The sequence below is a fragment of the Apostichopus japonicus genome, chromosome 9 (assembly GCF_037975245.1).
Source record: "Apostichopus japonicus isolate 1M-3 chromosome 9, ASM3797524v1, whole genome shotgun sequence".
NCBI lineage: Eukaryota > Metazoa > Echinodermata > Holothuroidea > Aspidochirotida > Stichopodidae > Apostichopus > Apostichopus japonicus.
Genome location: NC_092569.1, coordinates 14,293,589 through 14,321,531, shown reverse-complemented (window position 1 = coordinate 14,321,531; position 27,943 = coordinate 14,293,589). Strand labels below are relative to the sequence as shown.

Below are 27,943 nucleotides of genomic sequence, written 5' to 3'. Positions count from 1 at the left end.
ACTGTGAAGTGTGTGTTAACGCGTTTTCATCAACTTGAAATCAATAACATAATGAAGCACAAAATTGATCAGAAATGTCTCAAAGTTCTGACGATAATTCAAAGGAAATAGATTTGCGCCTGTCTTGCTCTTCGTCGAGTTTTTGGTGAAAGCGAAAAGAGCGAGAAGAAGCATTTGGTTTGTAATCATACCAATTCGAGCCAGTGGCAGTTGCGAGAGGTGGTGCAGAAGGAGATTTGGGAAACGAAGCTCCGGCAGTTCCTGACGTTGATAGGCTCCAAATTGACGTAAATGAATGGTCAGTACATGATTTAATGTATTTGGTTTAAAAGTTCCACATTTATATGTATCTTATGAAAAAAAGATAACCTCTTATCTAGTCGTTCCGTTCAATTCGCGCAACTACTAGAGGCTACTACTAGTACTACATCTAGTAATGCAACTACCGTACAACGTACAAGTTCTGTTTGATATAGCTTAGGGCATATTCCATGAAATTATCATAGGACAAAGCAGTATCATTTTGATAGGAAATAAACAGATACGAAAATTAGTTCAGGTAAAATATAACAAGTAATTTGACAATGCAAAATTATTAAATCTAACAGTAGGCCTAGGCTAGGCTCATACTGGAAAGTTCTGCACTCAATATTTTCTACATCATCTATTTACGGTGCGCTTACCATTCCCAGCAGAAAATAGGAATACTGAATTTATGACGTCTTTTGAAAAAATGACTTTCAGTTCTTTCCCAATCTAAGGCCTACATTTTGTATGGGATTGTGGTTACAAACAATTAAACATATTACATATAGTGTCAATTATTGTCTATCCCTAACCAGTTTTTCAAAACTTGTTGATGCAGTTAAAAAATGGTCTCATATTTGGTGTCGTGTGAACTACATTAAAGCCATTTTTTCTATGCCATTTATGTTTACAACTTCAATTTGCAGGTTCACCTGTGAGAATTGTACTGCAATGCTAAAAGAAATAGAATGCAAATTTTGCAGAGAAATTGAAGAAGTGAGAAACAAAGTGGACAGCCTAGAGAATGATAGTGTGCGGTGCATAATCCAACACCCAGCCTTTCAAAGTGTATGTCTGGACATTTATTTATTGGAACAGCTTATTATGACTACCAGCAAAAATATCGACAGCTGCAAGAAGATGATTTACATATGTAAGTATAAGGTAGTGTACCTACATAATTATAAAAATTTAAGAAAAGTAGGGTACTAAATGATTTGGTGAAAAAAAATATGTAAAGACAACATTTTGCAGGATTTACAGAATCTACAATTGCCAGATATGTCTGTAAATCAGATTGGAAATAATTTGTTTCATATTAACTTCAAATTTGTAAATGAATATGAAAAAAGGTGAATACCATCAAAGTATTAGGCACAGGAAGCCGGTGCTATTCCCTAGTTCAATGACGCAAGTGATATAATGTTGTTTGTGCAAGGACAGAACACAGATGACTCAGACAATGAAGTAAACTTACATCCTCTTGCTTGCAAGACCGACTCATCAACTGAATACAGTCAGTCAATACCTGTACCTGGAAAAGCATTTGTATACATGAAAATGCAGAGAAAATGGGTCATTTCCACACTATTCAGGGTCTGCACCTTTGTGGGGGAGTGTTTGAAAAACTCTACAAAGAAGTTAGAAATAAATCCTGTAAAAAAGTGAAACACTCCTTTTTGAGTTTTCAATCCATTAACCCAATAGTGGATTAATTTTTTTACAATGTATTGTTTTGCTTCCAAATCTTATATGCAGATTTCGGTTCAATGCCTATTGGAAACTTTCAATTCAATGGGCTTGATTCAGTGTTTTGTTATGATGCAGTTTCTTATATTTTATGATTTCCTTTTTTTACTTTCTGACAGGCGTTACAGATATGTAGCTTAAAGGCAACTAGTCAGGTGGTGTTGGGGTATCTTGTCCATTTCTGCTTGTGCAGTTACAAAGATTGGGGAGTGCTTCCCTTCAGCTGAGTATGTGGGGTTCCAGTACCCAGAACTGGACTAATTACCGCTTGTCGACACATGGACAAATATCGTCTGCATAAAGCATCGCTTAAATGGCATTCAGATTTGATAGCTTTACTTTTGTAATGTTCCCATGAAAGGAATATTCACGTTATTTCATTTGTATAAAAATTGATTGGTGAAAACCCCATGTCTGTATATTATACAAGAAACTACATAAAAAATTATTGAATTATAAACAATGAAGAAAATAACTTATTTCTTTGTCATGTTTCTTATTTGATTGATAAAAGTCATACACATTAAACATCCATTTTTTTCAAATTTTGTTACATTTCTGGTGATGGTAATAGTCTCTTTTTAAAGCACGCATTCCAATCTTCAACAAGAGTTTTATGAAGTGATTTTCATAATACATCCCAAACAACCATTTATCTTAAGACTAGATGCTGAAAAACCTATGGTTTAGCCCGCCAAAAACACAGTGACCGGGCAAAACTATATTTTTAGGTTTGGAAAATTACAGGTAGCACCTTCCCATGAGGGTAAGGTCGGTTTACTCTGAGATCGTGGGGACAACTTGGAAAGGCGGAAAGCTCACACAATAAAATAAACATATTAAGGCAAAACAATGGGTTTACTATGCACATGAATCGTGTATTTAAAGCAATGAGGTCACTTAAACAAGAGCTGTTATACGTCTTATAAGAAATCGACTGAACTTATAGGAAAACAGGGTCCTCTCCTCTAACACTGTTGTTATTATAAGAAATTATCTTGATCTTGTGAACAACCATCTCAACTTATCCTTCCTCTGTTCTCCTCTTACTATGCAAACTTGGCTTATAGTATCTTCCTTTAACTTTGTCCCCTACTATCATACCCTATTCATTCCATCCCATAATTCCTAAAATACATCCCATAATTCCTAAAATAATTCATCCCATATTTTTAAGAAAACACCCCATATTTAAGTGTATGGAAACTCACGCATGACCACCTTAAACCAATCAAAGAAAAGTTGATCATTGAATATTCATAAATCGTTTTTAAAGACAGGTTTTTAAAGAGAAAGGTCACACAGGGCCACCTGACCACAAACTGTTGTCCTGTAGCAGTAAGCAATAAAAGTGAAAATTTGGGGAAATCCTCAATCTACAAATGTAATTCTTCATCATTGTCAAATGAATAAAACAAAGTAAGAAATGAAAGAAAGAGATCAAATGAATAAAAACAAAAATAGGAAAGTGATAAACATAAACAACAACAAATCATTAACTAGGCTTTGCTATGGTTACAAAGGCAGTATCTTGCTTGTAAAGTATCGTGATCTCAGTTATCAAAATTTATATGCAACTGAATACTTAAATTTTACATTAAAAGTATCAAAAAATGCATATCAGCAACCCTTCCCTACTGTTGACTGGTTTTCTTGAGCCTGGACTTCTGCCTCTCTAGAGCAGGTTGCTTGGTTGATTTGCTGATACCGACATGACTTGCTGTATGGATATGCCTAACGACATGCTTAGGCCTAGTACTACTGCTAATAGGATTTTGGATGGAAAATAACTGTAGCTTCGTGTTTTTTCGCGAAACTGGCTCTTCCCGTAGGTTGTCATGGTGAAATAGTGTATTTCTTAGGAGTGTCCGTTACAAAAATATAAAATAAATACATTTATCATAATGGTTTTTTTTTCAAAACAAAATTTTAAAACATTCTAACTTTGTAACAAAGTATGTCTGCTGAATAGGAGCATTAGGCAAGGAGAAAAAGATATATGAGAAAAGGAACTGACACCGTTATCCCACTTGTGTCTTATATTTTTCGCACAAAAAAATATGGACAAACTGCTAAGAAATATTGCCAATCAAAACAAATTTCTCATTGCTGCACTTGTTTTATTACTGCAGTAAATCGCCTAATAGGGACTGTATGCAGCATTGTCTTGATAACAGTTACCAAGCAGGGATGGGTTTGTTGACAGACATTTACACAGTCACGTTCATTATGGTGAGAAAATTCTGTATTAGCATTGCAGGTGTTGCTTCATGATCGCGTTAACGTTGTCATAAAAAAATATTAAACGCCAATATTCGACGTGCAGAGAACGTTTTAACGCTGCTAATTTTGTTGCAGTTAAAATGCTATAAAAACGACACACCACAGAATGTTACTAACATATCAGTTATAATGCTGATCAATTTTCTGAAGTTTTTCGACCTTTTCATTCTCTTAGAGGTGATTGAAGTGCTGACCTCGTTAAGCCCATGGTGGAACCTATATCCTTTTTTTCATCAGAGGTTTGTTCACTTTTAACTTCTGAAACATAGCGCCTTCTTTTCAGCGAAGAGCAAGTTGACTACATGTAAATACATAATCCCACCGGTTGGTACGTTAAACCAAGTTTACTATATGTCAGTCGGAGCTGTGTGGTTGAGCGTTGGCGGATACTTAAGACGATGAAGTTCGCCCTAGTGCGAATGCCACAATAAATACACACGGGACTAGAATGATGTAATCCAATGATCTCTTCTTCTGCATCCCATTGAATTGTAATTCCTCTCCACTGGCCCCATTCGTGTAATCTGTATAAGCAAACAAAGCAGAATACAACTCAGTATACTTATATCAACATTGTAATCTTCAGTAACTCACTGTAAGGAAGATATAAAGGGTAACAACTTTTGTTTACCTTGAGGCATACTTCAACTAACGTCGATAAGGAAAATTTTCAAGAGTACTTGTGTACTTCGAGAACGAAAGAAAGACCTAGGTCAGCTAGTTACTGTGGTTGGACATACATATTTACACTACCAGTGTGAAAAGGATAGGCCTAAAATAATGAGTGTAAATAATTAAACTACCAATCAAATATTTATTGTTGTTCATGAGTATAGGACAGTGATTGTGGAATGTATTTTTATCTCCATGCATGATTGTTGCTGGGTTTGTACATCAGACATGCTTGACATGACATTGTACAAGTACAAAATAAAAATTGTGTCGCATTTGAATTAGGCCTAAAAAATGGTGTTTTGCAATCAAACTAAAGAACACAGTAAACAGTCGCCTATTACATTGAGAGTTAGTATGATATCTGCTCATTTGACGTGACTATTAAGTGTTAAAAGGTTTGATGCATACAACTATATTTAAAAACTAGCACATAAGACATTATTCTGTTCTGAAAAAGAGAAAAGTGATCATTTTCACAAAAGTGAACAGTCTAGCGTATACAATAGCCATTATTTTATTTTTCTAGTGAAGAAACATGAAACTTTAGTAATAGTTTTCAACTTTATACCACTGACTTTCATCAATAATACCAACTTCCAATAGGAAATCAATTTCCGAATTTGTAAAAGGTGTTAAAAAGGTTTTTGCACAAAAATGTTTAAATATAAACTACTGCTGTAAAAAGGTGAGTGTAACCAAAGTGTGCAGTATATGTCAGTTTACCTCACAAAAGGGTTGGTGAAGAAGCACGCTTTCAAAACGCCATACAGAGAACCGGTTAATTCTAACTGTTGCACTGTTGGAGCACTGAAATAGCTTCGGAAAAGACCTATGACGTCGCAATTTATTTGTTTACAGAAAAAGTAACACCTCCACCAACCTGCGAACTACTGAAAAATATTGCCAAATAAAACCTGAGCTGCCATTTCCATATATTAAACCTTTGTAACTTAGGGTGCAAGAAAAGTAAGTTTTTAGCCCATTTTTGCCAATCACCCCGTGATAGCCAATACGACCTATTTTGGAGTCAGCTGTTTTATAATCGAATCAATACTTGTTTGCTAATTGCCATATATGTTTGTATGAGGTGTTTCTAAAGCTTTCTGTTTCTATGGGGACTCCCAAAAGAAGTAAAGTATTATGCTTGTGTGGATAACTATGCAGTTTATTTTATTATTCAAGATTACAAATTACAATTTTTGTATTACTTTCATATTCATAATTCTCGGATCCTTCCCCTCAATATACACAGTACTGTTTTTATCATGTGATCATGTCACTTACCTATTGTATTCATATTTTAGTTCATCTACAGGTTTTCGTTAAACAATACAAAGGTCTTCTAGTATGAACCTGTCGGTAACGTAGACTGCATGTCATTGGCATAAATGAGATACATTTCACACGCAACATGCAACACAGCATTCAATGTGGATGTCAATATGTGTGTCATATGCATTACTGGTAGATGTGAACTATACCAATGCTGAAAATATGTTGTATGCGCATAGGCTGTATATATATATATATATATATATATATATATTCTCCGAAAATAACAAGATATCGCAAAAAACACAATTGTGACTAGAATGTCAAAACTTTCTTCGAAAACAGTTAAAGTCGGTGGTATTATACAAATCAAGGCATAGCAATGAAGAACTTTTGCACTTTTACACCGTACAGGGTTATGGCTTTTCATTTGAGGGTAACTTCTCAATCACGAATCCAAATGAACATAAAATATACAACATATAATCTAAAATGTTACAGAATTAGACTACCGCAAGATTTGCAGGGCATTTTAGAGATATGCAAAAAAGAAAACATAACAAATTGTTCTCAAATTTTTGTTGATTGTATTTGAATAAGGAACTTAAACAGGAGACTTAGGCAAGTATAAAGGTCATGGATGGACTAAGTATTGAAAGTATAGAATAACATACAGGACAATGCAATCAGTGGTGAATGGTATAGACTAGTAATAGAAAACTGATAAAAAAATGTATAGAAATATATCTTAAATTAAAAGTTAGAAAATATCTACTTCAGTAACAGACATTGTAACATGTTACAAAAGTAGTATCCATATCCATCAATCTTACAAAAATGTGATCATAGTTAGAATAAAATATCATGCACCGGTCATTATGCCTCCTAACCTTCTGTGATGTACAAATCAAACAATATTTTCAGTCGAGCATAAACTAAATATTAAAGTGTAATGAAAACAATATAGTCGTAAGCTATTCTGGTTATAGGTTTTCTCAAGTGGATCATTAGCTAAATCAAGGAAACAGGTGGGATTGTAAATACAACTAGTATAAGTAGGATAAACTTTACAAACAAAGAGGACAAATGTAAGACAAAAAGTGGAACTTCTGCAGGCTTGCATTTGATGTTTTCACCGATACCGAACAATGTTGACAACATCGTATGACATTTTTTATATTCGCATTTTGATATTATACATTATTAAAGATAAAGTAAAATGCTCGCGTAACTCGTCTTAATTTGATGAATTATAGCATTAATATGGCATTATTAATGAAGAAGTTTACATTTTTTGTCTCATTTGGCCAAATTTTGGTAATTTTCATGATTGCTGTGATTTACCAAATTTGCAAATTTTAAGCGATAAACACATGTCAATATTGCTGTTAGACACGTAGTCTGATAACGACGTACCACCACTAGTAAGGCCTAGTATACGGCTGTGCGACTATTATTAGGGCCATCATACTGTCCTAAGTCCGTAGGCCTACAACTTACAAGTTAGGGCCTACATTAGTGCATGTAACTTACTAGATCAATAACGTAGACTAGCCTTCCTACTGTCAGTGTGTGAAACCAAACGTCAATTTAGCCAAAAGTTAATTACTTATAACCAATTACCAATTTAGTGAAAAGTACTGCAAACTGTGCACCAACAGCTAGCTATAGTGGTGCATGTAAATGGATAAGAACAAGATGCCATCAGTTTTATCAATAAAAACTTACCAGGTATATATTGAAGACAAGTTACTATTCAAACAGGACTAACTAGGCCTACGTCATATCTTCTGAATTAAGAAAGAATATTTAAGTGAATTTTAACTTAAAATCACTAATGTTTTATATCTAGTCTTCTTTGAGCAAGCTAATCTTCAGTAACACTAGTAGTATACTGTTTGGCTGCAGACACTGTCAACAGTTTAACTATTAAAAAGCATAGCTCCTTGTCAGACATAACTGAAAAAAACTCATGACAAGGTAATCTATACATGTGAGTTCCATGAGTGCATGAGCAGTGCATCCATGAAGTATTTTGCAAATACAAAATCCTATGTCATAATGCACCACATCAAGTTTAGAGCTGTGCGCAAAGGTTAAGTTGTGCGCATCAGATCAGAATTGCGGCATGGAGTAGATCTGTGCCAAATCATGTGTCAAAATTTGCCAATAGAATTTCTGCTAAAACCTTTTGACATAACAGTTAAAAGTACCCTGACCTTGTGTAAGAAATTATTGAATAACACTAGGCCAGAAGGTGCACCAGTAATTCTTTCTTGCAATTCTCTTTGGGACTTCAGCAAGAGGAAACTGAAAGGAGATGCTGTGCCAACCATTTACACCACTGACATAGACGAGAAGCCGTACAGTACCAACTTGCCTGAGAGACCTGCCTATAGAAAGCGAGAAGTGCAAAGGGTAAGTTTGTAGACTAGAGGCCATAAAAGTTGCTTTTGTAATCCTGTAACTCAGGATACTTCGGTACTACACTCTTGAAAATCATAGTGTGTGTACTAGTACAATTTCATACTGCATGAAGTACATATTTTGATTGCTAATACAAATGGATATGAGAAGCCAAAATAAAAATTCTAACAAACTCCAGGTTTTGCTAAAACTAAACTTGTTACTCCAATTTGGATTGATCGTTTGGATATTGAAGTTTTATTGTGAACGTGTCTTGATGACATTTTTGACCTGGAGCCAGTATGATAATTATAAAGATGTTAGAAAATTGTTCAAAAACAATCCTTGCAAACAGAGTGCAAACAATTTTGGTAATTCAAAACCGGTGATGTTATCGACTTTTGAAAGGAATATATATTGGAACAGACAGTGACTCCATTTGCCCTTGCACATTTTCAGAAAGTTACTTTTTCTCAAATTCAGGTTTGTTTATCTCATATTTATTGTACAGATGATGACAGAACACAAAGAGGACGAAAATAGAAAGCCGGAAGAGGACAGTGAAGCTTCAACAGACTTAGAAGAACCCTTTTCAACTGATAGAAATACCAGTGTTAACAAATGTACAAGCACTGACAAGATAAAGATGCACCACAAAAGTATCTCAGCTGTGACCACAACTAGATCAATGAAGATACAAGCAACTTACAAAGGACCAAGTAAAGGTAAACAACTTGAGTCTACTCTTAGCATTCATATTTTGCAAACAGTAGGGTACATGGTTGTATAACTATGCATATGTTATCTTTTAAAGATGCTAACAAAACTCATTCCTGTGATTTGCTGTTATTTTTGCTAGGATTCAAAGTTAATCAACTTAAAGTGATGTTTACATTGAGAGAAGAATTGTTATTTTTTTGGTGCAAAATTAGGCAAGGTGCATAGTCAAAACAGTTCTTGAAAGTAAACAACTTGAGAGCAATTTTCTGACTTCAAATACCAAATTAGATTATGGGATAAATATGAGGGTATACTTGGCCTTAAATAAATTTGATTGGAGAGACTGTTGATGATGTCATCATGGAGGAGGCTGAGTCGACCGAGGTGATGGCTTCCATTGACACATACTGCTTTTTATGTCCCAGAAGAGAAAATTTGTGTCACAATATTTCACATTAGCAGTGTACCTTTCTAGGAAATGTAAACAACCATATTGAGATACAGGGTAAATATTCTCTAATTAGCAAATCTATACACATCACACATATTATCAGATTTTACACTTTCGAGAATGTTCTTTCATTATCTTTAAAAGGTGGCAATGTGTTCCCAAGTATCGGTCTCAGGGAGTACAGTGTGACATATTGAAACCACCATTGGAACTCAAACTATATCATTTTATTGATGATGAGGAAGCTATGGATGAATTTGATTCTTGTGACTCTTCTGATGAAGACTATGAACCTTTTGATGAACAGAGTTGTGATGATGACAGTGATCATGAGTTAGTAATATTTGATTTACATCTACCATATTACCGGTCAGTCAATGCAATATAGAAAACTGTTGTGATTCGTTTTTGGACAAAATCTGTTGATCGACATAAGTGAACTTTGCCAGCAGCCTGGGCTAAATATTTCCCTATCCCTTCCTATAGCCGACGCAGAAAAAAATATCAAAGATCAGGATTTGCATACTATCTACATATTAGTGCATTAGGAGGACATGGCATGGTTCATTGATTTGAATTTTATGTTGGCCCTGGAACAATCAAAGTTATGTAGTTTTACAACTGCCATTTACTTTTATCAATAATTTTATTAAATATCTTTCTTGCTCCTGTAAAGTAACTTTTGAACATGCAAATTTGTCCGAAATCACCAAAATACAAATGTTTAAGTTTTTCAGCCCAATAATTTATAAGCAGTAACTCAAGCTTTTATTTTTTGTTCAGGTCAGACACTGAATATGAGCTGGCAAATCAAGATGAAAAGTTTGTGGTATTTAAAACCATGTTACTGCAACTTTTCCGTTTATGTCAGTTGTGTGGAAAAGGCGGCACCAAAACATGTACCACTGTTATTGGTACATTGCTGATTATTAATCAAACATGTAATAAGTGTGATGGATCATTCAAGTGGTTGAGACAGCCATTCATTGGGTCTACTCCTGCTGGTAATCTACTTCTAAGTGCTTCCATCCTCTTCAGTGGAGCCCTCCCAAGTAAAGTCTTGAGGGTTTTGCAGTTCTGGGGGGTTCAAAGTATCACCAGACAGACATTCTTCAGACACCAAAAGCTTTATCTGAATCCAGCCATCTGTACTGTATGGAAGACTAGCCAAGATGGATTGTTAGGTTCTATAAGGACAGGGGTAGTTTGTGGTGGAGATGCCACATGTGACAGTATGGGCCATTCAGCAAAATTTGTCAGCTACACGTTTCTGGATCTGCAGCGTAAGAAGATACTTGCTATGGAGTTAGTGCAGGTAAACAATGGTAGATGCTCTTCTGGAATTTTTGTTTTTGCAATGTTCAACTCCTTTGCTATTAGCTAGCCGCTATTACTAACTGCAATTTCATATAAAACATTATTTCTTTCAGAGTAATGAAACCAGTGGCAGTTATCACATGGAGCTGGAGGGCTTGAAGCGATGTCTTGAAGTCTTCAAATTTGCAAACGTAACTCTTACGACACTTGTAACTGATCGTCATGCTCAGATTCAAAAGTGGCTTCGAGAGAATTGCAGCCAAGTGACCCACTACTACGACGTGTGGCATGTAGCCAAAGGTAAACATTTTTCATAAGTTTCTGTACAGTTTCCTTCCAAATCAGCTATAAATATGCATCCTGCAATAATTTGCAATAAAAACTGTCCCAGCAGTAGCAATTTCCACCAGACATTTATTTAATTGGCAGAGAAATGGTTTAAATTTGAATTTTTCTGAAGTTGAACGCCCATTCATAACAACTTTAAATATAACCCGTTTAATAAAATATTTCTCTCAACTACCATTCCTCCTTAAAAAAAGAACCCCTGTTACTTGCTGTAAGAAATGGCCATCTTGAGTCGATCATCATGTCCTTCCTTTTTTGTTACAAAGAAATCGCAAACCCATGCAATCATAATGGTGTGTGTGTGCATGTGAGCAATTCTGGGTCTAACATGAACAAATGATGGAATGTCGTCAGTTGTCCAATTCAATAGAGAACTATGAGTCACCAGTTGGGGGGGGGGCAACAAGATTTGGGAATAACAAACTGAAATGTAATCTGTAGTGTAGGGTGAACAATTAAAAACAAGTCTCTATGTCTGTGTGTGTGTGTGCTTGTGATGCCTAGCTTGAAGGCATGATACCTTAAGAAGGGAAGCTTTCAGCAGTCTCATATTTTGTAAGCAGGTGTGCCACATTGAGTACAGGAATTAGCCTTGTTATTTTGAAAACCTCGTGAAAACGGTATCTCAAGAAGGAAAGTTTGGACAATAGCCTATTAAACATGAGAAATATCTTGGGAGTCACTATACTCACTACATCAAAGTTTTCATGTTATCTGCCCTGTAAGGTTTGCACAGGATTTGTTGCAACTGTGATATAAGAACTGCTTGATTTTCAATGTAACTAATACCTTGTATATTTATTATACAGGATTGAAAAAAAAGCTTGTTGCGATTGACAAAAAAAGGGCTTTGAAATAGTGTAGAAATGGAGGAGAAGCATCATTAAACACCTTTATTGGAGTGTTGTCACAAGCAATGGCAATGGAGAATTGGCATTGGCCAAGTGGGATTCCATACTGAACCATGTAGCCAACTGCCATTCAGGTCACAGCCAGCTTTTCCCAAGTTGTGTCCATAGAATTGCTTCTGAAAAGAAATATTTCATACCAGGTAAGTTTTTAAACTGGGATTTATTTATCTTACTTTGTTCCAGGTGCTAGTGGCACCATGCAGCTTCAGCTTATTTCCCTGCTAAAAGGACAAGAAGTACTTCCAGCTGAATATTTAACTGTTCAGTCTGTTTCAGATATTTGTTTGGTCTTTGCTGTACCATTAAACACAAATTGCAGCATTTATGGTAACCCTTCGTACACGTTTTGAGAGACTGTCAAATATTTTTGGGAATATATTTATACAGGTACAGAACCATACGAACAGGTTACGGACATCCTCTCAAACAGTCGGCTTCGCAAAGACATCAAACAGTTATCGCCAATGGGGCAAACATTCGGTGTAGAAGGCTTTCACAGTCTGGTGAACCACTTTGCCCCCAAGATGTACCATTTTGGTCATGCTGGTATGAAGAGCAGGTTAGGTCATCCATACTCATTAACATATGATCATATAGGTAAATTTTCTGATTTGGTAAAAGGTATGCTGTATTGGCCCCAAATATGGTTACCCTTAATTTTTGTCAAAATTCTTCAACTGCTTTTATTACGACCCTGGAGGAATTTTACCTCACCGAGACATTCATGAGTTATCTTGCGTGTTGTGTAGAATGTCTGAGAACATTTTGGAAAGTAAAGACCTCCATGAAAAGTACTTTCTGAAAACTTCTAGCAATTTTAGCATGCTATAATTTGGGACCAATACAGAATACCTTTAATCCTATGGTGTAAGGTTCATCACAACTTACAGAATTCTTCTTTTAAACTCTCCATAATGTTGTTTAAACTAAGCTCCTCACAAAGTCAAGAAGCTTCGCAGACTTATTTTTAGGCTACAGCACGAGGTCAGTTTTCAACTACGGCAGATCAATTATGTCATAATGAATCTTTCCTAGCTATCGGTGCTAACTGGGTCCAATACAACAGATCTTTAAACAAAACTGAATATTGGTGGCAAAGGTGCACTGCTAATTCTAGCACGACTGTTACCAACTTATTTGTTTTATTGCTCTTCAGACTCTTTCTCGCAGTTCTGCATTACAATGAAAATTCTGTGAGGACCCAAGCTAGAAATCATGATGGGGACTTGCAGTATACACTTGCATTCCCCAAAGCAAATTTTGGCGACTATACTTTAAAGAAAGTGATGGAACAGTGTTCATTCGGTGAGTGGAATAAAATCAGTGATAAAAAATAGATGCATGTAATAATTGCCGTGAAAATTGTATTTATATCAGTTCCTGTAGCAATAGTTGCCATGGTAATGGTTAGTGTTCCTGTGCTGCTACAATTTGCATGGGGTCACCCATATGGTAGGGTACCCCATGGTGACAGGAAGTTCATGACTTAGGGTCAAAATGTATTTGTGTGTGTCCATCTTTGACAGTCTTTGGGCCAATCTTTCTTCAAAACCATTTTTTGGCTAGTACTCCAAGGGGAAACATTGAATTGATCATGGGAGCTACACAGATATAGTAAGAATCTCCCCTACTATCAGAATTTGGCTATATATATAAGTAACTGAAGTGAATGATCATGCGTTCAAAGGTTAAATCAAAGCCAAAGGTCATATTGGTGGACATGTGCCCTTTGAAATATTATTACTTTGATAGAAGATTATTTCTGCTGTAGGTCAAAACTTAGTCACCTGATTGCAAATGTAGTCTATGCCTTGAACCGTTTACTTTTAATTTGGATACATGATGAGCAAACAAAAAATTTTACTACTAAAAGCAACCAATAGTCTCCAATCTGAGGACTCAAAATATTCTATTATCAAATTGGTATCGCCAAACTTGAACCTAATCATAATTTGGTTCATTTTAGTAAGAGTCTTTGATGAGAAAGAGATGGAACTTTATCAAAACAATTAAACCTTCAATTATTTTCTAGCTCAGCTCAAAGGTCATCTAATGTCACATCAAATGTAATTCCCTCTACATACACACACCCCACATGTGTAAATTTCAATTTGAGTATATCAGAAACATTTTTTTCAGCTTATGTTGATAAGCTCATGGAACAAGTTACATCACTGGTAGAACTTGAAAAGGAAAAAGGAAAAGTTGATACAACTCCAGATGTCGAAGTTCCACCTCCACTGTGTTCTACGTTTGAGAGGCCAAGTAAAGAAAAAGCAATTGCAGAACATTTGACTCGTTTTTGATTTCTTGCCGAATGCATTTGTTGTCTTTGTATGTTGGTAGCACTTGGTGAGTATATGGTCCCTATTGTTTTTCATGGAGGTCAAAGGTCATTTGAGGTAAATAGAGGTCAAGCCTGAAAACCTCATAAACACCATATATTGAGAAGTGCAAGTTGGTTTAACTTCACACTTGGAGTGTAGGTATAGCCATTGGTAAGTGGATGATCCATATTGTTTTCACTCAGAAGTCTGAAAATTGAATATCTCATTATCTATTCCCATAGTGAGTTCTGGGTTCCTATTGCTTTGTTGGGACAAAGGTCATTTGAGGTACAGAAATATGACATGTACAGCATACAGTAAGCAAGTGATACTTTCCTCCAGTCACAGGTATGCTTAATTCAAGTCTCATAAAGTTCATAAAATCATAAGTGACCACTAGGGATTACCTTACCTTAAGTTTTTATTTTGCAAGATAAGCTTTTGTTATATACCATGTTCTATTGTTTATAAATTATTTTTAAACTAGACCGTAGCTAGCAGTAAATAGTCTTCATTTAAAACTTGAAAGCTCAAATGTATTAATGATACGTTAAAGGAGAAGAGCACGTAGCCTTTGTGATTACAACATGTTTGCTGCCATTAAAGGTACTCTGTATATTAGCCCCAAATTATAGCGGTTGCTACAAGTTTTCAAAAATTTCGTTCCTCTAGGTCTTTAATTTCCAAATTGTTTTCATACATTTGACATGAACACACTAGATGACTGTATGTCCCAGTGAGGTTAATTTCCTACACGCGGTGGGTAATAAAAACAGTTTAGGAATTTTGACCAAAGGTGACCATATCTGAATATCTAGAATATTTTGGACCAATACAGATTACCTTTAATGATAATTCCAACAATTAGAAAGACAAATAGAGAAATTGAACAAATTAGTTGTCAGAATCAAGTACTGTAATAGGTTAGCTGCATTACTGTTCAATGTGTAAGTCTAACTGTAGATTAAGGAGTTTAGGGTGTATACTGAAATAGTGAAATGTTTGATTCAATGGAAAATTGGAATGAGCTAATTAGCCTTGCAGATCTGAAAGTGATATGGTCCTTTTTTGCCAACTTACAGTGAAAAATGTGTTACATTGTTTAAAAGAAACTGTTTACGTGAAACTTTGAGCATTGTAGTGTATCTTTGCTAATAAGTGCTTAAAGCAGTATGATGGTTCAAAGTCATTTTCAAACAGAAACCATTGTATCTTAATTCCTTTAAAGTGTGATGTATAAGCATGAGAAAATTTTATTTTCAGGTCAAATCAGCAAGTTTAATTTTTTAACTTTATATGCTTGTCATATGCAGTGAATAAAACAACGCTCGGTGTTTGCATGGTACAGGTCAAAAGTCATTAGAGGTCAACAAGTCACACACTGAAACTTTTACCAATTCATTTTTACTTTAATGCTAAGTTGTCTTGGAGAAGTAGTAATTTCAAATATTGTAGCAAATAAAACAACAACTTTCAAATATAGAAGGAAACAAAGAAACTTTGAAATGTGTTCTTCTTTATTTCTGGACCTGAGAAGGGGTCACACTACTTCTTTATGTGTCCCCCTGCGTGGTAGGTAGTAGGTTCGCAGAAACTATGTTATCTTTCCAGAGCTCAAGACTGGCCTTTCTGTCAAAAAATTGTTGTATGCAGATCAAACCATTTCATTAAGCTATAGATCAACTAGTCACTCCAGTCCTTACACAACCAAGTTGGGATACTAATGAAGTAAGAAAGGCAACCTTCATGGGTTACATGCGAATGATTACAATGAAGAAGTCAGCTTGAAGAAGTACACTTGTTACATCTGTATTGAACAGTTCTGTGACAGACAAAGTACGCTGACAAGACGGCATGCTGTATTGACCGTGCTAAAAACATGGTTTCCCATCCGATTAAACGAATACCTCACTGTGGTCCCTCATGCCTTTTTTCTTTTACCAAACAAGGTTTCTTGCCACTTGGATTGCAAACAATAAGATTGTGAACTAGAAGAGGGAAGAGAAAAGACAGCTTTGAGAAGAGACAGCTAAGACTGCTCCCTGTAATGAATGAACTTACATTAATGGCACATAATTGCATGGTGAATTATATAGAAAGGGATATCAACAGTTCTTAGTTCTTGCAAACACACTACCTAGTAAATAATCTGTAACAACTTTTTTTTTCCACTTTATTGCAGAGATTTACTACACATGTTGTGCCCTCTGGTGTTTGTACCAAGCAAATGTTTAAATGTTGTGGAATTTTGGCTTCCTGCTTATTGGCTCAATTGAAACGCTATCAAGTAGGCTACTGGAAATTGGATAGAAATTTAGATACGAAAACACCACCAAAGAAAACCTGTCAACTCTTCATGTTTCTTCAGGCAATTACTCGCTTGTTAGTGAAAATATAGTATGCATGAGGTACTGGAAATAGAAGTCGTTACTAACAGAGAAGTGAATCATCTGCAAAAGTATGCCCTGATAGAATAAAACACAGTGTTTGAGACTTCAAACTCTGAATCCTACTTTAATACCCGTGGAACATATTAATATATATTCTGACTGTCCTTAACCATTTGTTATAATGAGTGACCCTCTTGGAATGTTTGACCAAAGGAAAAAAAAATAAGGAATCAATGGCAGGAATGCTTCTGCCTAAGATCATGTGTAGTATCTGTACATAGTTTCTGATATAGAGGAAATTACATTGCTACACCCTGACCCGATCACAGTCCACTGGTCATGATGTAGGGGGACTGGGGTCGAGAGGTTAGTAAGTTGACAATGTAGCTGTGACAACTGCCGCCGTTCGTTTCAGTTTTGTGCCCAGGTTCTTTCTTGGGCCACTTTTCTTAAAAAGTATCCATGGCAGGAATGGATGAAGCCTATGCATACTGTATCCTATGCTAGGAATCCTACATAAACATGGTCATCCTCATCTCCCGGTGGCGGAGGGGTAGCACGAATCGCTGAAACAGCACAGGATGGTAGAACGATTCTCAGGTGACGACCAAGGAAACCCCATATCCATCTTGCAAACTGCCGGTAAGAGATGTGCCGAAAAATTTTATGTTGAGGGCCCTCATACGGTTCATCGTACTGCTGCTTGTACTGAGACCAAGCAGTTTGGAGAACATGAACATCAAGACAAACGGATTGAAATCCTGGATGTTCTGTAACGCACCGTTAGGGTTGGGCTTGGTGATACAGTGTCCTTGCATCGTCTCGTTTTTCCAGGACCTGTGGAACCTCTGAACAACAGACACATTCCCTCCCAGATGGCATGATCTGACAGTTTTGACAGGAACACCTAGATAAGAATGATAAAAATAGTTGAAATCAGTATACTAGCCTATGGCATTATAGTACTCTATTTCAATTTTTATTTTTCAGATTTATTTGAAATCTTCACAAGATTCCCCAGTGAGTGGGTTCAATTGATTATATTACCATGCATAGGGTTGGGCCTATCAGACTCAAGAAAAAACTATTGGGGACACAAAATTGCTGTTTTTAGTACAAAACAATTGCTGACATTTTGTTATGAACAGCATAGGCTGTCCTTATTCTCCTCGAAAATGAAATATGTGTGGCTATGCTATACATCCTATGCACTAGAAAGTAGGCCAGCCTAGACTGCAACCAATGTATAACAAAACCCATTGGTATAATTGCACATATTGTTACGAAAATAATACGATCATGATTATTGATATAAATTTGCTGACATTGCTTAGAAACATTACTTACTAAAGTTACCGTTCTGAATGTGACCCATCACTGTTTATCATCCTAGCCTTACAATTACAATGCATCATTTTTGTATAGGGAACTTGAAAAGCTATAGGCTAGCGTATTAAGCCTAGCGGTAACGGTTTACAGTCAACCAGTTTCATGACAGAGAAACCAAATAGCCAGAGGAAACCCCCACGGTACGTTAGGGGTTTGGAAAAAAGGAAGATTTATAAAAAGGTTTCTCAGTTTGTAGTTGCTTCTTACCAATCTAACGAATGTATTCGATGAATGCGAACGTGGTTCGCTAATTCCCCTCCCTCTTCGTCGTCATCTTCATCGTCCTCTGGTTCATATAGATAAGGCTGAATTGCGTTGACCACGGGACGGTCGTTTTCAGGATCCTCACCGGCTTCAATTTCGTCGATATCGTCTTCTTCACATTCTAGAAACATTTGTTCACTCTCACTTCCACTATTTTCGTCATTTGACGACATTCCGACTTGATTTGGTGATATTTACAAACTTATGTATAATGTTTCATGTGAAGATGGGTGTAGGTTATATACTACAGTATAAAGATATTTTGCCAGTCGTCTGAATCGTTCACCTTTCTACGTCATCAGAGCGAACAAAAGCTTGACCTACATTGGAGCGCAACTTCGGCAGAAAGTAGGTCATCGTAAACATTGGTCTAAATTTGGCAAAAAATGATTGTTTTATTGGTGTGAAGTTGTTTTTTCAATGAATTAGTGTATCACTTGGGGTAAGCAACTTTTATCGAGTGATATTGCGAATATATCATGTGTCATTTTACTATATCTTTAATACTTAGTTTGATGGTGGCAAGTCAAAAAGTAGAATAAAATAGGATTGTTAAGGACAACGTATAAGTAAGAGAAGGTTCAAAAGGTAATACTATGTGCAGTGGGATAAGAAGGAGTCAATTGAAAGCATGTGGATAGGTTATTTAAGGAATGTTGTTATATGTTGGTTGTTATGATGAAGGCTAATATAGCTGGAACATGCTCTTAACTAGGCATATTATTGAGTGCTTCATTAAATGGCCTTACTCGTGGGTGTACCTTATCTTGAATCACCACCTTATAAATAAGACCTTCACAAAATTTATAAAAAGTAGATAAAAGTACAAAGTGCAGATTCAAGATATAATGAAACTAGCCTGTCAAAGGTTACTATTATAGATTCACCAACAGGTATGTTGGTGTAGTCACATATAATAATATCATGAATTGGCCTGCTGGCTGGCCTAAGACTTTAAAGCTAAGGCTGGTTGTACTGCTCAAGCTTTTCTGTGCACCACTGATCAACATCGGTCCCAACCTGAAAGTAAAAATGTATTTTGTATTTCAAATTATTATTAAAAAACAGTTTAATATTAGGATAAGTGTGATTTCAGGCATTAAAATGTGATGAGCGGTTGCCACGCCTGCCATCATTCTTATAAAATAATCCCAGCAGATGTTGAGATGTGGCAAACAAATTCAGTTATTTTTGTTACCGAGCACAAGAACCACTAGAAGTATGTATCCCTTCAACTAATTACTTAACTACAGCAACTTACTGGTAGAGTCACGGTAACAACTTTTGAGAAAATGATGGTTACAGTGACAACATGTTCAGCATTGCTCCACTACATTAGAAGGAACCCAAGTATAAGTTCGATAAAACAGAGACAAGATTCTAAATAGCTTGTACACTATGCAGTCTAAGACATTACTTGGATTTTTAGGGATATCATGAAATGAAAATACAAGAAAGTTGTAAATAGTGCTTTTCATTCTAATATCTGCTGTACGATTGTTTTTACGGTGGCTTAATAGGGGCATAAGAAAAGGGGAAATAGATACAGAGTCAAAAGTTTGATATTAAAAGTCAAAACTTAGAGATAAAAAGGCTAAATTTTGAGGTTTGGGGACTACTTTTTCTTTCCTATGTCTTTATTAAGCCATCGTTCTTTCTAGAGCTGCAAATCGAAATGTTACGGATTCTCATTTAACAAGTTTAGCAGTGAACTAGAGTAAGTCTAACTTTTCTTCAAAGACCATCGTCAATGGGAATTTAGTGTGTAAACTGGATCGATGTTTTCACGTGCTGTATGTACGAACGTTTTCCGTAAGCGGAGCGTATGTCACGAAAATAATCAGTAGCGTGTGCTTATCAGACTTATACTACAGTATATGTTGAAAAAAGCAAACAACGCAACAAAAACCAGGTGGAAAGTAAATAAATTAGCTGTTGATTGATTGCTCGTTTTAAAGCACAATTTTTGTTTAATTTAATGGAACGAAGTTCCGAATTTAAAGTACATTCCATATTCAAGGTATCTTAATATGGCATGATTATTTGTTTTTACTGGTAGAACAGTTAATTAATTAAAGCCAAAGTTGTAGGCCTATTACTAGTACAATTGTTTATTTTATTACTTTTACAGCCAACTTGCTTAAATGTTCAATAAGATTAAAGTTTGTTAACAACCAATCGTAGTAGTAGTAGTATACGTATTAATACTACAAGTATATCACCTGTGATTATTGGACTTATTAAAGATAGATTGACTTACCTTCAAATAACTGAACAATGTTTCCTCCAAAACCATGACACCAGTTTTCAACAGACATCTTCATTTGCCTCAGAAAAATCTCTGCTTGTTTTCAATTGAATTGTTATTGCGATATTGCAAACGTTATACTATACTATGTTGGCAAAGTGCCTGTGTTCGTGAACGTGAACCCATGCAGCTGTCAACTAGTAAATCAAAGATAGCGGGAGCATTAGTTAATGTCAACACACACTTATTATTCACTCTGGTTCAAAGACTGAACAGAGAAGTAATTGGAGGTACTGAACACCAACGAATTTTGCTCTTATAAGGCGACTTTTCGCTCTTATTGAGTGAAAAACTTTACTCTCGGTAAAAAGTGAATTTTTCACTCTTTTGTTTTTAGAGTGTAACATTTAGTCCGTATGTGCTGAATGTAAGCGATTCCTTTATATGCAAACACTGAATAGCATATAATAGTTATATAGATAGTTTAGTTCCAATAATCACTAATACATTGGTATGCAATACTCAATTCTCAGTTGGAAAACTTGCCAGTTACAAACATTTCTGTAACAGTTTTATTTACAAATGAAAGGCCTCTAAATTAGGTTCAAATAAACCATTTGAAAAACATTGAATCGATATAAGTGACTAATAATATCATTTAACACATCTTAACTTATGCACCTCCCTCAGAACGCAGGGATGCGAATCAAACATCAAACAAGACAAGAAATACAAGAATTAAGAGTAAGTCTTAAAACAAATTACAATTGTCACTAAATATGTCCATTTTTTAAGGTTCTTATACGGACCAGTAGACAATAATTACAAGCTGTTGCTTAGACTATTCTCATTAACTTGATTTCTATATTGATAGTTTTACACCATCCAATTCACAAAATACCTTCTTGTTCCAGACCTTGTTGCAGATCCGTGCGACCACATTTTATAAGGGCCTCTCCCAGCCTCTTGTTAGTTGCGTTCCTTCCACTTTGATGCTTCCATTTCGTTAGCATCTGATAAACTTTGTTTGTGTGTCCCCCAGGCGTATCTATATGAATTCTGTCCAGGACTTCGTCACTTATTTCGAGCTCTCTGCCAATATCCCACCAGTTAGTAATTGCTCTAGACAAAAGCTGAAGGAAAGTGTCATAGATAAACAGCTTTAGGTTAGCTCATGATTTATGATATTCTCACGTTTAATATAACAAGGAACCATTAAATCAGTTACCTTAATTCTTTTTGCACTGACAACACCGTAGAGTGATGCTTCTTCCTTGGTTGATTGATTCTCATTATAAGTTTCATATTGTCTTGATATGCCGGACTGCTCAGAAGTTGCTGAGGAATCCTGGAAAGATGAAATTATATATGCAAGTCTAGTAACTGTTTAATAAGACTCTGCAAATGTATAAAATACGAAATAACAAGAGCGCAGGTTACCTACCGCCATTACTGTTCAGTAGTTGTATCTGCTAATTAACGGTTTAAATGCAACTGAATTAAGTTATAATGTACTACAATCAGTGAACTTTAGTGTAAACATATATCCTTTATACCAGAAAATACACTTAAATCATAGTACAAACTGACCTTAGACATTGGTCGATTGCTTTATTATATATATTTTTTCTGTCAGAGTAAGGCTATACCCTTCTGTGTTCATTTCCAAGGGTTTGACAAATTCGTTGCCACGTTTCAATGAGAACAGTAAATGTATGCCTGCACTCATTATTTTCCAACTTTTGACCATTTTTAACAGTCTTGAACTAATGGAAACCAGTATATCAAGTCTAAATTTTCCCATGCTTTAGATTATATGTTATTATGGTGCAAAGATTTCATGTTCACATGAACACTAGAGGTTCTTGTTCAAGCGTTCTATAGTTTGACTAATATTGATTCCGAGATCATCTTTGATCTCCATTCCCACTATTACAGGTTGTAAAACACACTGAGATAGATGAGTGTACAACATACAGTTCAGCAAGCTTATGGATTATTGTATAAACAGGTTTTGGTCTTTGAATTTTGATGAGCTGTGACCACACAAAAACAGTACAGTGTTTTAGTAATCATTAATTTGTGAATAAACACACTCTATATCACGTTCATGTAAGCTTCATACTTAAAAAGAGGGATTTTTCTATGGTGGATAAACATACAAAGCGTTCGTTTCTAAAAGTTTCATGGTTAGATTAACATTCTTGTTTAGCGGTTTCCAGACTGTGACCACTTTAACCTTTACAAGAAAAATAATTATACACAGGGTTAAAACAATTAGAACAATATTGAACATTGATCAAAAGCAGCGTCCAAATAGAGCAAATAAAGCTCAGTTTCAATGTTTTTTTCCAGAAACATCACCATGTTTTAAAAAACCACTCAGATTTTTATCGTGAAATTACCTTCAAAATCTATTCAAAACTTCTTCATAACTATTATGGTTTCTCAATGTTGTCACATCTTCCACTATTTGCTTTCTAAGAATGCCTCTATAAACAACTTATCAAATGAAATTATCCTTGAGGTGGAAATGTAACAGAGAGGTACAATTCGAACAGAAAATGACAGTTTTGCTTGCAGTGTCAAAAATGTACCTGTATAAGCTTGTGTAATGTTCACTTGTCTTGCCTCTAAATTTGAATATAAAAAAAAAACTTTTCAGGGGTTCTGTAATTTCAAAAGTCTAACTTTGAGGGGGAACATGTGAGAATAAAATAAGAGTATAAAATATCGCAATTAGGAAACAGGTTTTTCTACTCAGTCCCGTGTCGTGTACGTGCATGATCATTGTCTTATTTTCTCAGGTCCCCGAAAGTTTGAGCTACCATCTGTTAATGTCCAGGAATATGTTCCTTTTATCCCTTAAATTTCTTCCAAATTTTGTGTTAACTAATGCTCTGTTAATCAAAACACATAAGTAAAATCACCATGTTAAATACGATTGCTATATGAGTACATGAAAACAATATTTTGTCAAAGTGATACGCCATTTCCACTGCTGTAACCCCCCCCCCCCCCCCCTTTCCACATTAAACCATATCAGGGTGCATATCACACATTGTGAATTGATAAAGAAGTTAACATCAAAGTGTTTAAATTTTTATGTATCCCACAGATGGATCATGCAAGAAATGAAGAAGAAGAATCCAAACTATGTGAAAATAGTTCACCTAATGGAATACACATTTACATATAGGAGGAAAACAAATTTGGAAGACAAATAGCTCATTGCCAAAATAAAAGACCAATCACCCTGCGCTGTTTACATCAACTGTGGTAAGTAACTGATGATAACCAAAACTAAAAAAACAAATGCATTGTGGTTTGTTTCTCAAATTGATTTCCTGCATTGACTTGTTTGTTTAGTGTGCTGTTTGAACATTATACTTTTACACAACTTGTTACAGATATCAAAAGAATGCAAGAGGATCACAGGACTTGACGTTGAAACCATGATTACCAACCTCACAAAGCTAGCAGATAGTATTTTGAGACAGAAATTCACAGATGAGTTAACCGAGATCATCAACAGAGTTCATGCCATAACCAGCACACTAATGTTGAATATTCTGGTAAGCATTAATATCCGTTGCCCTAGGCAACTGTTCCTAGCTGCAAGGGTTAAAACTTACAGCCCACAATCCTGGGGAGGCCATGTATCTGGGGGAAATTATCAGGCTTAAGCAAAATTATAAAGAATCCCAAGAGACTTCCCACTGGTAAGTATTATGGTCTCTAAATTTTATACCTCTCAAAGTTTTCTAATAGTCAGTTTAATTTACCATTCAGTGCTTATGTCCCAACTCTTTCATGATCCAAACTGCATGTAAAATTTGCAGTAACCATTTGTATTGTGCACAAGTGGTAATTGTACACTTTTGAGTATGAAGAAAGTACATCCTGATATGTACAGGCCATGTTTACGCTTGGAACAATATTAAAGCAACATTGTCTGTTAGACCATGGGATGCAATTCAATTTGTAAAGTTAATAAATCTCAGGAATGTCAGGAATTATTGAAGGTAAGTTTTACTTGAAATAATAAATCGCTCATTTTGCCCTTTTCAAAAAAAAATGAGCTGGAAATTATCTCACATTAGCCTACCTTTTCTCATTTTGGAAATGCTTTGAGACTCTTAAAGATGATGATACTTTCATGGGAATACTCCTGAGATGTTGGGGCCATATTTTATGATTGGTTACAAATGGTTCATTGAGGTGGAACAATTTGCTTTCTTTCCCTTTCAATCATCATTCATTGACATGTGAATTCCTTACAGTAAGATTTGTTATTGTACTTTGATTCCTTCTTATTTTGCAGAAAGCAAAGTAACTACAGCCTTCTATTTGCTGCCTTCACTGTTTAAACTAAAGCAAAGGCAGAAAATTATTCAGGCCCTTGAAGTCATGAGCGAAGACAGTGTAAGTACATTACTTGCCACAGCGCTCGTCATTTCATTTGGGAATTATGGAGAATTGAAGCCACTCCTTTCTTGAATAATTGCTGTTCAACTGCATTTTAGTTAAGCGTGTGCCAGTAAAGAGGTCTGTAGTCACATTAAATTGAATAGTAAAGCAATGAATTTTATGGCCAAGTTCCAAAGACAAGTTTACAAGGTCATTAAACTTTTCAAGGATGTTACATGTGAATTTCAGACTTGAAGCACTGACAAGCGTATTGACATGTATAAAAGAAAAAATAGTTTGTTCTGATGGACTAAGGATTTAATATTAACTTTTAAAACTACATACATTGTCACAGACCTTTGGGCATTCACGCTAACAAGCTAAATATTTTGTGCCACTCCCTGCACAATTGACATTGTCAAGAGACCAAGTGTACTTTCATATGGCATTCTCTTGTGGACCTGACAACACGAGAGGAAGATGTTTACAATACACACTAGTAATAATCATGTAACAGCATGTTTTGTATCCCAATACAGTATTGATATTGTGTCCTATCTTTTTATTTACATTGATGATATGATATATCAGCCTGACCTAGCAATAAGGGTAAGGTTATGGTCGCTTGCCATTTCAACTTTGAACAATTTGCCTTAAATTGTTCAACCCCTATCTCAACACACATCCTGGCTCCTTCCTCCTTCATCATAGAGTCTACCCTAAACCCACCTTCATAACCACATTCTGAATCATATTTGTTTTATTCTTTGTTCTTCCGGTGGAAACTTGCCCATGTATCATTGCTTCAGGAGGAATCTTTGGACATCCAAGCTATAAAGTAGTCTCTGAGCAACATCAAATCCTCACAACCAAAGATCTACATCATGCATTCTGTGCAATGTTCTCCTGTTACTATATATTTGATATGGAATATCCACCTGAGACTAAATACCCTTATGTTTACATTGAGGTTGTACTTCCAAATTGCCAAACTCTAAGACTACACAGAAAGTAAGAAGTGTTTTGGCGAAGATAACGCACTAGCTTAAAGGGACACTACTGTCATAAATGTGGGACATCCTTGGACAACAAAGTTTTCATTTTTGTCTTCCTTACAGCTAAAGATCCACCTTGTGTATTTTGTGTTACTATATAATTGATATGGAATATGTCAGTGAGATGAAGACTGCTATGTTTTCATCAAAACTGTACTTGTCAAATGCAAAATTTTAAATCTATGCAGAACGTGCGAAATATTTTGGCAAGGATAATGCACAACTAAACGCTCTGCTGTATTGGCACCAACTCCAACCTGCTAACACTTTCTACCTCCACAGAATTTTCTTAAACTACGCTATAGACTCAATGAAACATTTTAACAGTGTTTATGCAATGAGCAGTGCTGGCTAATGTGTAGACAGACCACCGTTGCAGGGTGATCACATAATCACACACTTTTCAGTGATAGCATGCTATATTTGTGATCAAGGCAGCATATCTTGATGCAGATACTATCATCAAAAGAAGTTGGACATTCTAATTATATGATCTCCTACAAGAAGGAATCCTTAAAGCCATAGACCTTCCTCTTTCAGTATGTGCTTCATTTTTGTGATTGATGCATTGTTTGATGCATCATTTTAGCATATCAGGGAAGCGTAATATATATATATATATATTTCTTCAAACAAACACATTTGGTTTGCATATTACATTTTATTTATGTCATGCTTTTTTCTTGTGCAAATTTGGATTGATTTTGATATTACCCTAAAACCAAACAAAGTGTTATACAATAATTGAGGCTTTTCAGTGAAAAAAGGGTAATTCCAGTTACAGTACTTACAAGACAAAGAACAAAGAGGTTATTGGAATTGACATGAATATGTTGTTCACAATTAAAGTATGTTAATCTCATTGTTGTAGCATTTCACAAATATTGTACCATTGGTGTTAGAAGTGTTACATGTATGTGCAGTGCAGTTACATTACCTGTCGATATGCCTTCAATCTGGCCACGAATTTCAAACGAAGTCCAATTTGTGGGATAAGCTCCTTCATCACATCATCATCATCAACATTGAGAAGTTCCAATGCCTCTTCGTCATTTATGAAGTGTTCTGAAAGTTAAAAAGAAATTAAAAGTAGTTTAGTTTAGTAGAAAAAAGGATCAGGAGGGACACTTAAGTCCCCATCAAGGACCCTATAAAGAGAGGGAAAAAAACTGAAGACACAAACACTCAGACCCGATTACAATGCTTAAAGTGCTTGTCCAAAGCATTCTTAAACCCATTGACACTACTTGCAAGTACAACTTTCTCAGGCAAACTATTCCACTCATTCACAACCCTATTAGAAAAAAAGTTATGCCGAATATTAATCCTACTATGCGACTTTTGAAGTTTAAGACAATGACCTCTAGTACAACTACTGTTTGCAAACATGAAAAAGTCGGTAAAGGATAAATTGTCGAAACCATACACAATCTTGAAAACCTGGATCAAGTCCCCACGTAACCTCCTAAGCTCCAGTGTGGTGAGATTCAACAGTTGTAACCGCCTATAATAAGGAACCCTCTTTAAGGAACTAATCATCCTAGTAGCCCTCCTCTGGACCTTTTCAAGTACTTCCTTATCCTTAGCAAAATAAGGGTTCCAAGCCTGCACAGCATACTCCAGATGAGGCCTAACCAACTGCTTATAAAGCCTAACTACGATGTCCTCTTTCAGAAAACTGAAGTTCCTCTTGATCATACC

The 27,943-nt window shown here is 35.6% G+C and overlaps 3 protein-coding genes and 1 pseudogene across 3 annotated transcripts in view; 1 reads left to right on the top strand and 3 right to left on the bottom strand.

Annotated features, from left to right (window-relative positions):
- Positions 1–1,579: 1,579 nt before the first annotated feature.
- LOC139974480 (receptor-interacting serine/threonine-protein kinase 1-like) overlaps positions 1,580–27,943 on the bottom strand; it is a 240,480-nt gene continuing 214,116 nt past the window's right edge. The window contains exon 8 of the mRNA XM_071981662.1: positions 1,580–2,997. The gene's annotated coding sequence lies outside the window, so the exon portion shown is untranslated. The remainder of the gene's footprint in view (positions 2,998–27,943) is intronic.
- On the bottom strand, positions 2,996–27,307 carry LOC139974482 (uncharacterized). Its single transcript, XM_071981665.1, has 4 exons — positions 27,180–27,307; positions 22,006–22,125; positions 21,679–21,910; positions 2,996–4,583 (listed from the first exon to the last, which is right to left on the bottom strand). Exons 1-4 carry the CDS (start codon positions 27,246–27,248, stop codon positions 4,450–4,452), a joined length of 555 nt encoding a protein of 184 aa, XP_071837766.1. The 5' UTR covers positions 27,249–27,307; the 3' UTR covers positions 2,996–4,449.
- LOC139973768 (uncharacterized) lies at positions 9,263–15,997 on the top strand (annotated as a pseudogene).
- Positions 16,261–19,647, bottom strand: LOC139974483 (uncharacterized). Its single transcript, XM_071981666.1, has 2 exons — positions 18,473–19,647; positions 16,261–17,783 (listed from the first exon to the last, which is right to left on the bottom strand). Exons 1-2 carry the CDS (start codon positions 18,700–18,702, stop codon positions 17,660–17,662), a joined length of 354 nt encoding a protein of 117 aa, XP_071837767.1. The 5' UTR covers positions 18,703–19,647; the 3' UTR covers positions 16,261–17,659.

Bases quoted from the DNA above. Each gene is read 5' to 3' on its own strand.
- LOC139974483 (XM_071981666.1), bottom strand. From the start codon at position 18,702: ATGTCGTCAAATGACGAAAATAGTGGAAGTGAGAGTGAACAAATGTTT. The intron at 17,784-18,472 runs GTAAGAAGCAAC...ATTCTTATCTAG, and splicing joins CGAATACATTCGTTAGATTG to GTGTTCCTGTCAAAACTGTC.
- LOC139974482 (XM_071981665.1), bottom strand. From the start codon at position 27,248: ATGAAGGAGCTTATCCCACAAATTGGACTTCGTTTGAAATTCGTGGCC. The intron at 22,126-27,179 runs GTAATGTAACTG...TCATCTTTCCAG, and splicing joins GATTGAAGGCATATCGACAG to GATTCCTCAGCAACTTCTGA. The intron at 4,584-21,678 runs GTATTTTGTGAA...TTGCTTATACAG, and splicing joins ACAAGGTCTGGAACAAGAAG to ATTACACGAATGGGGCCAGT.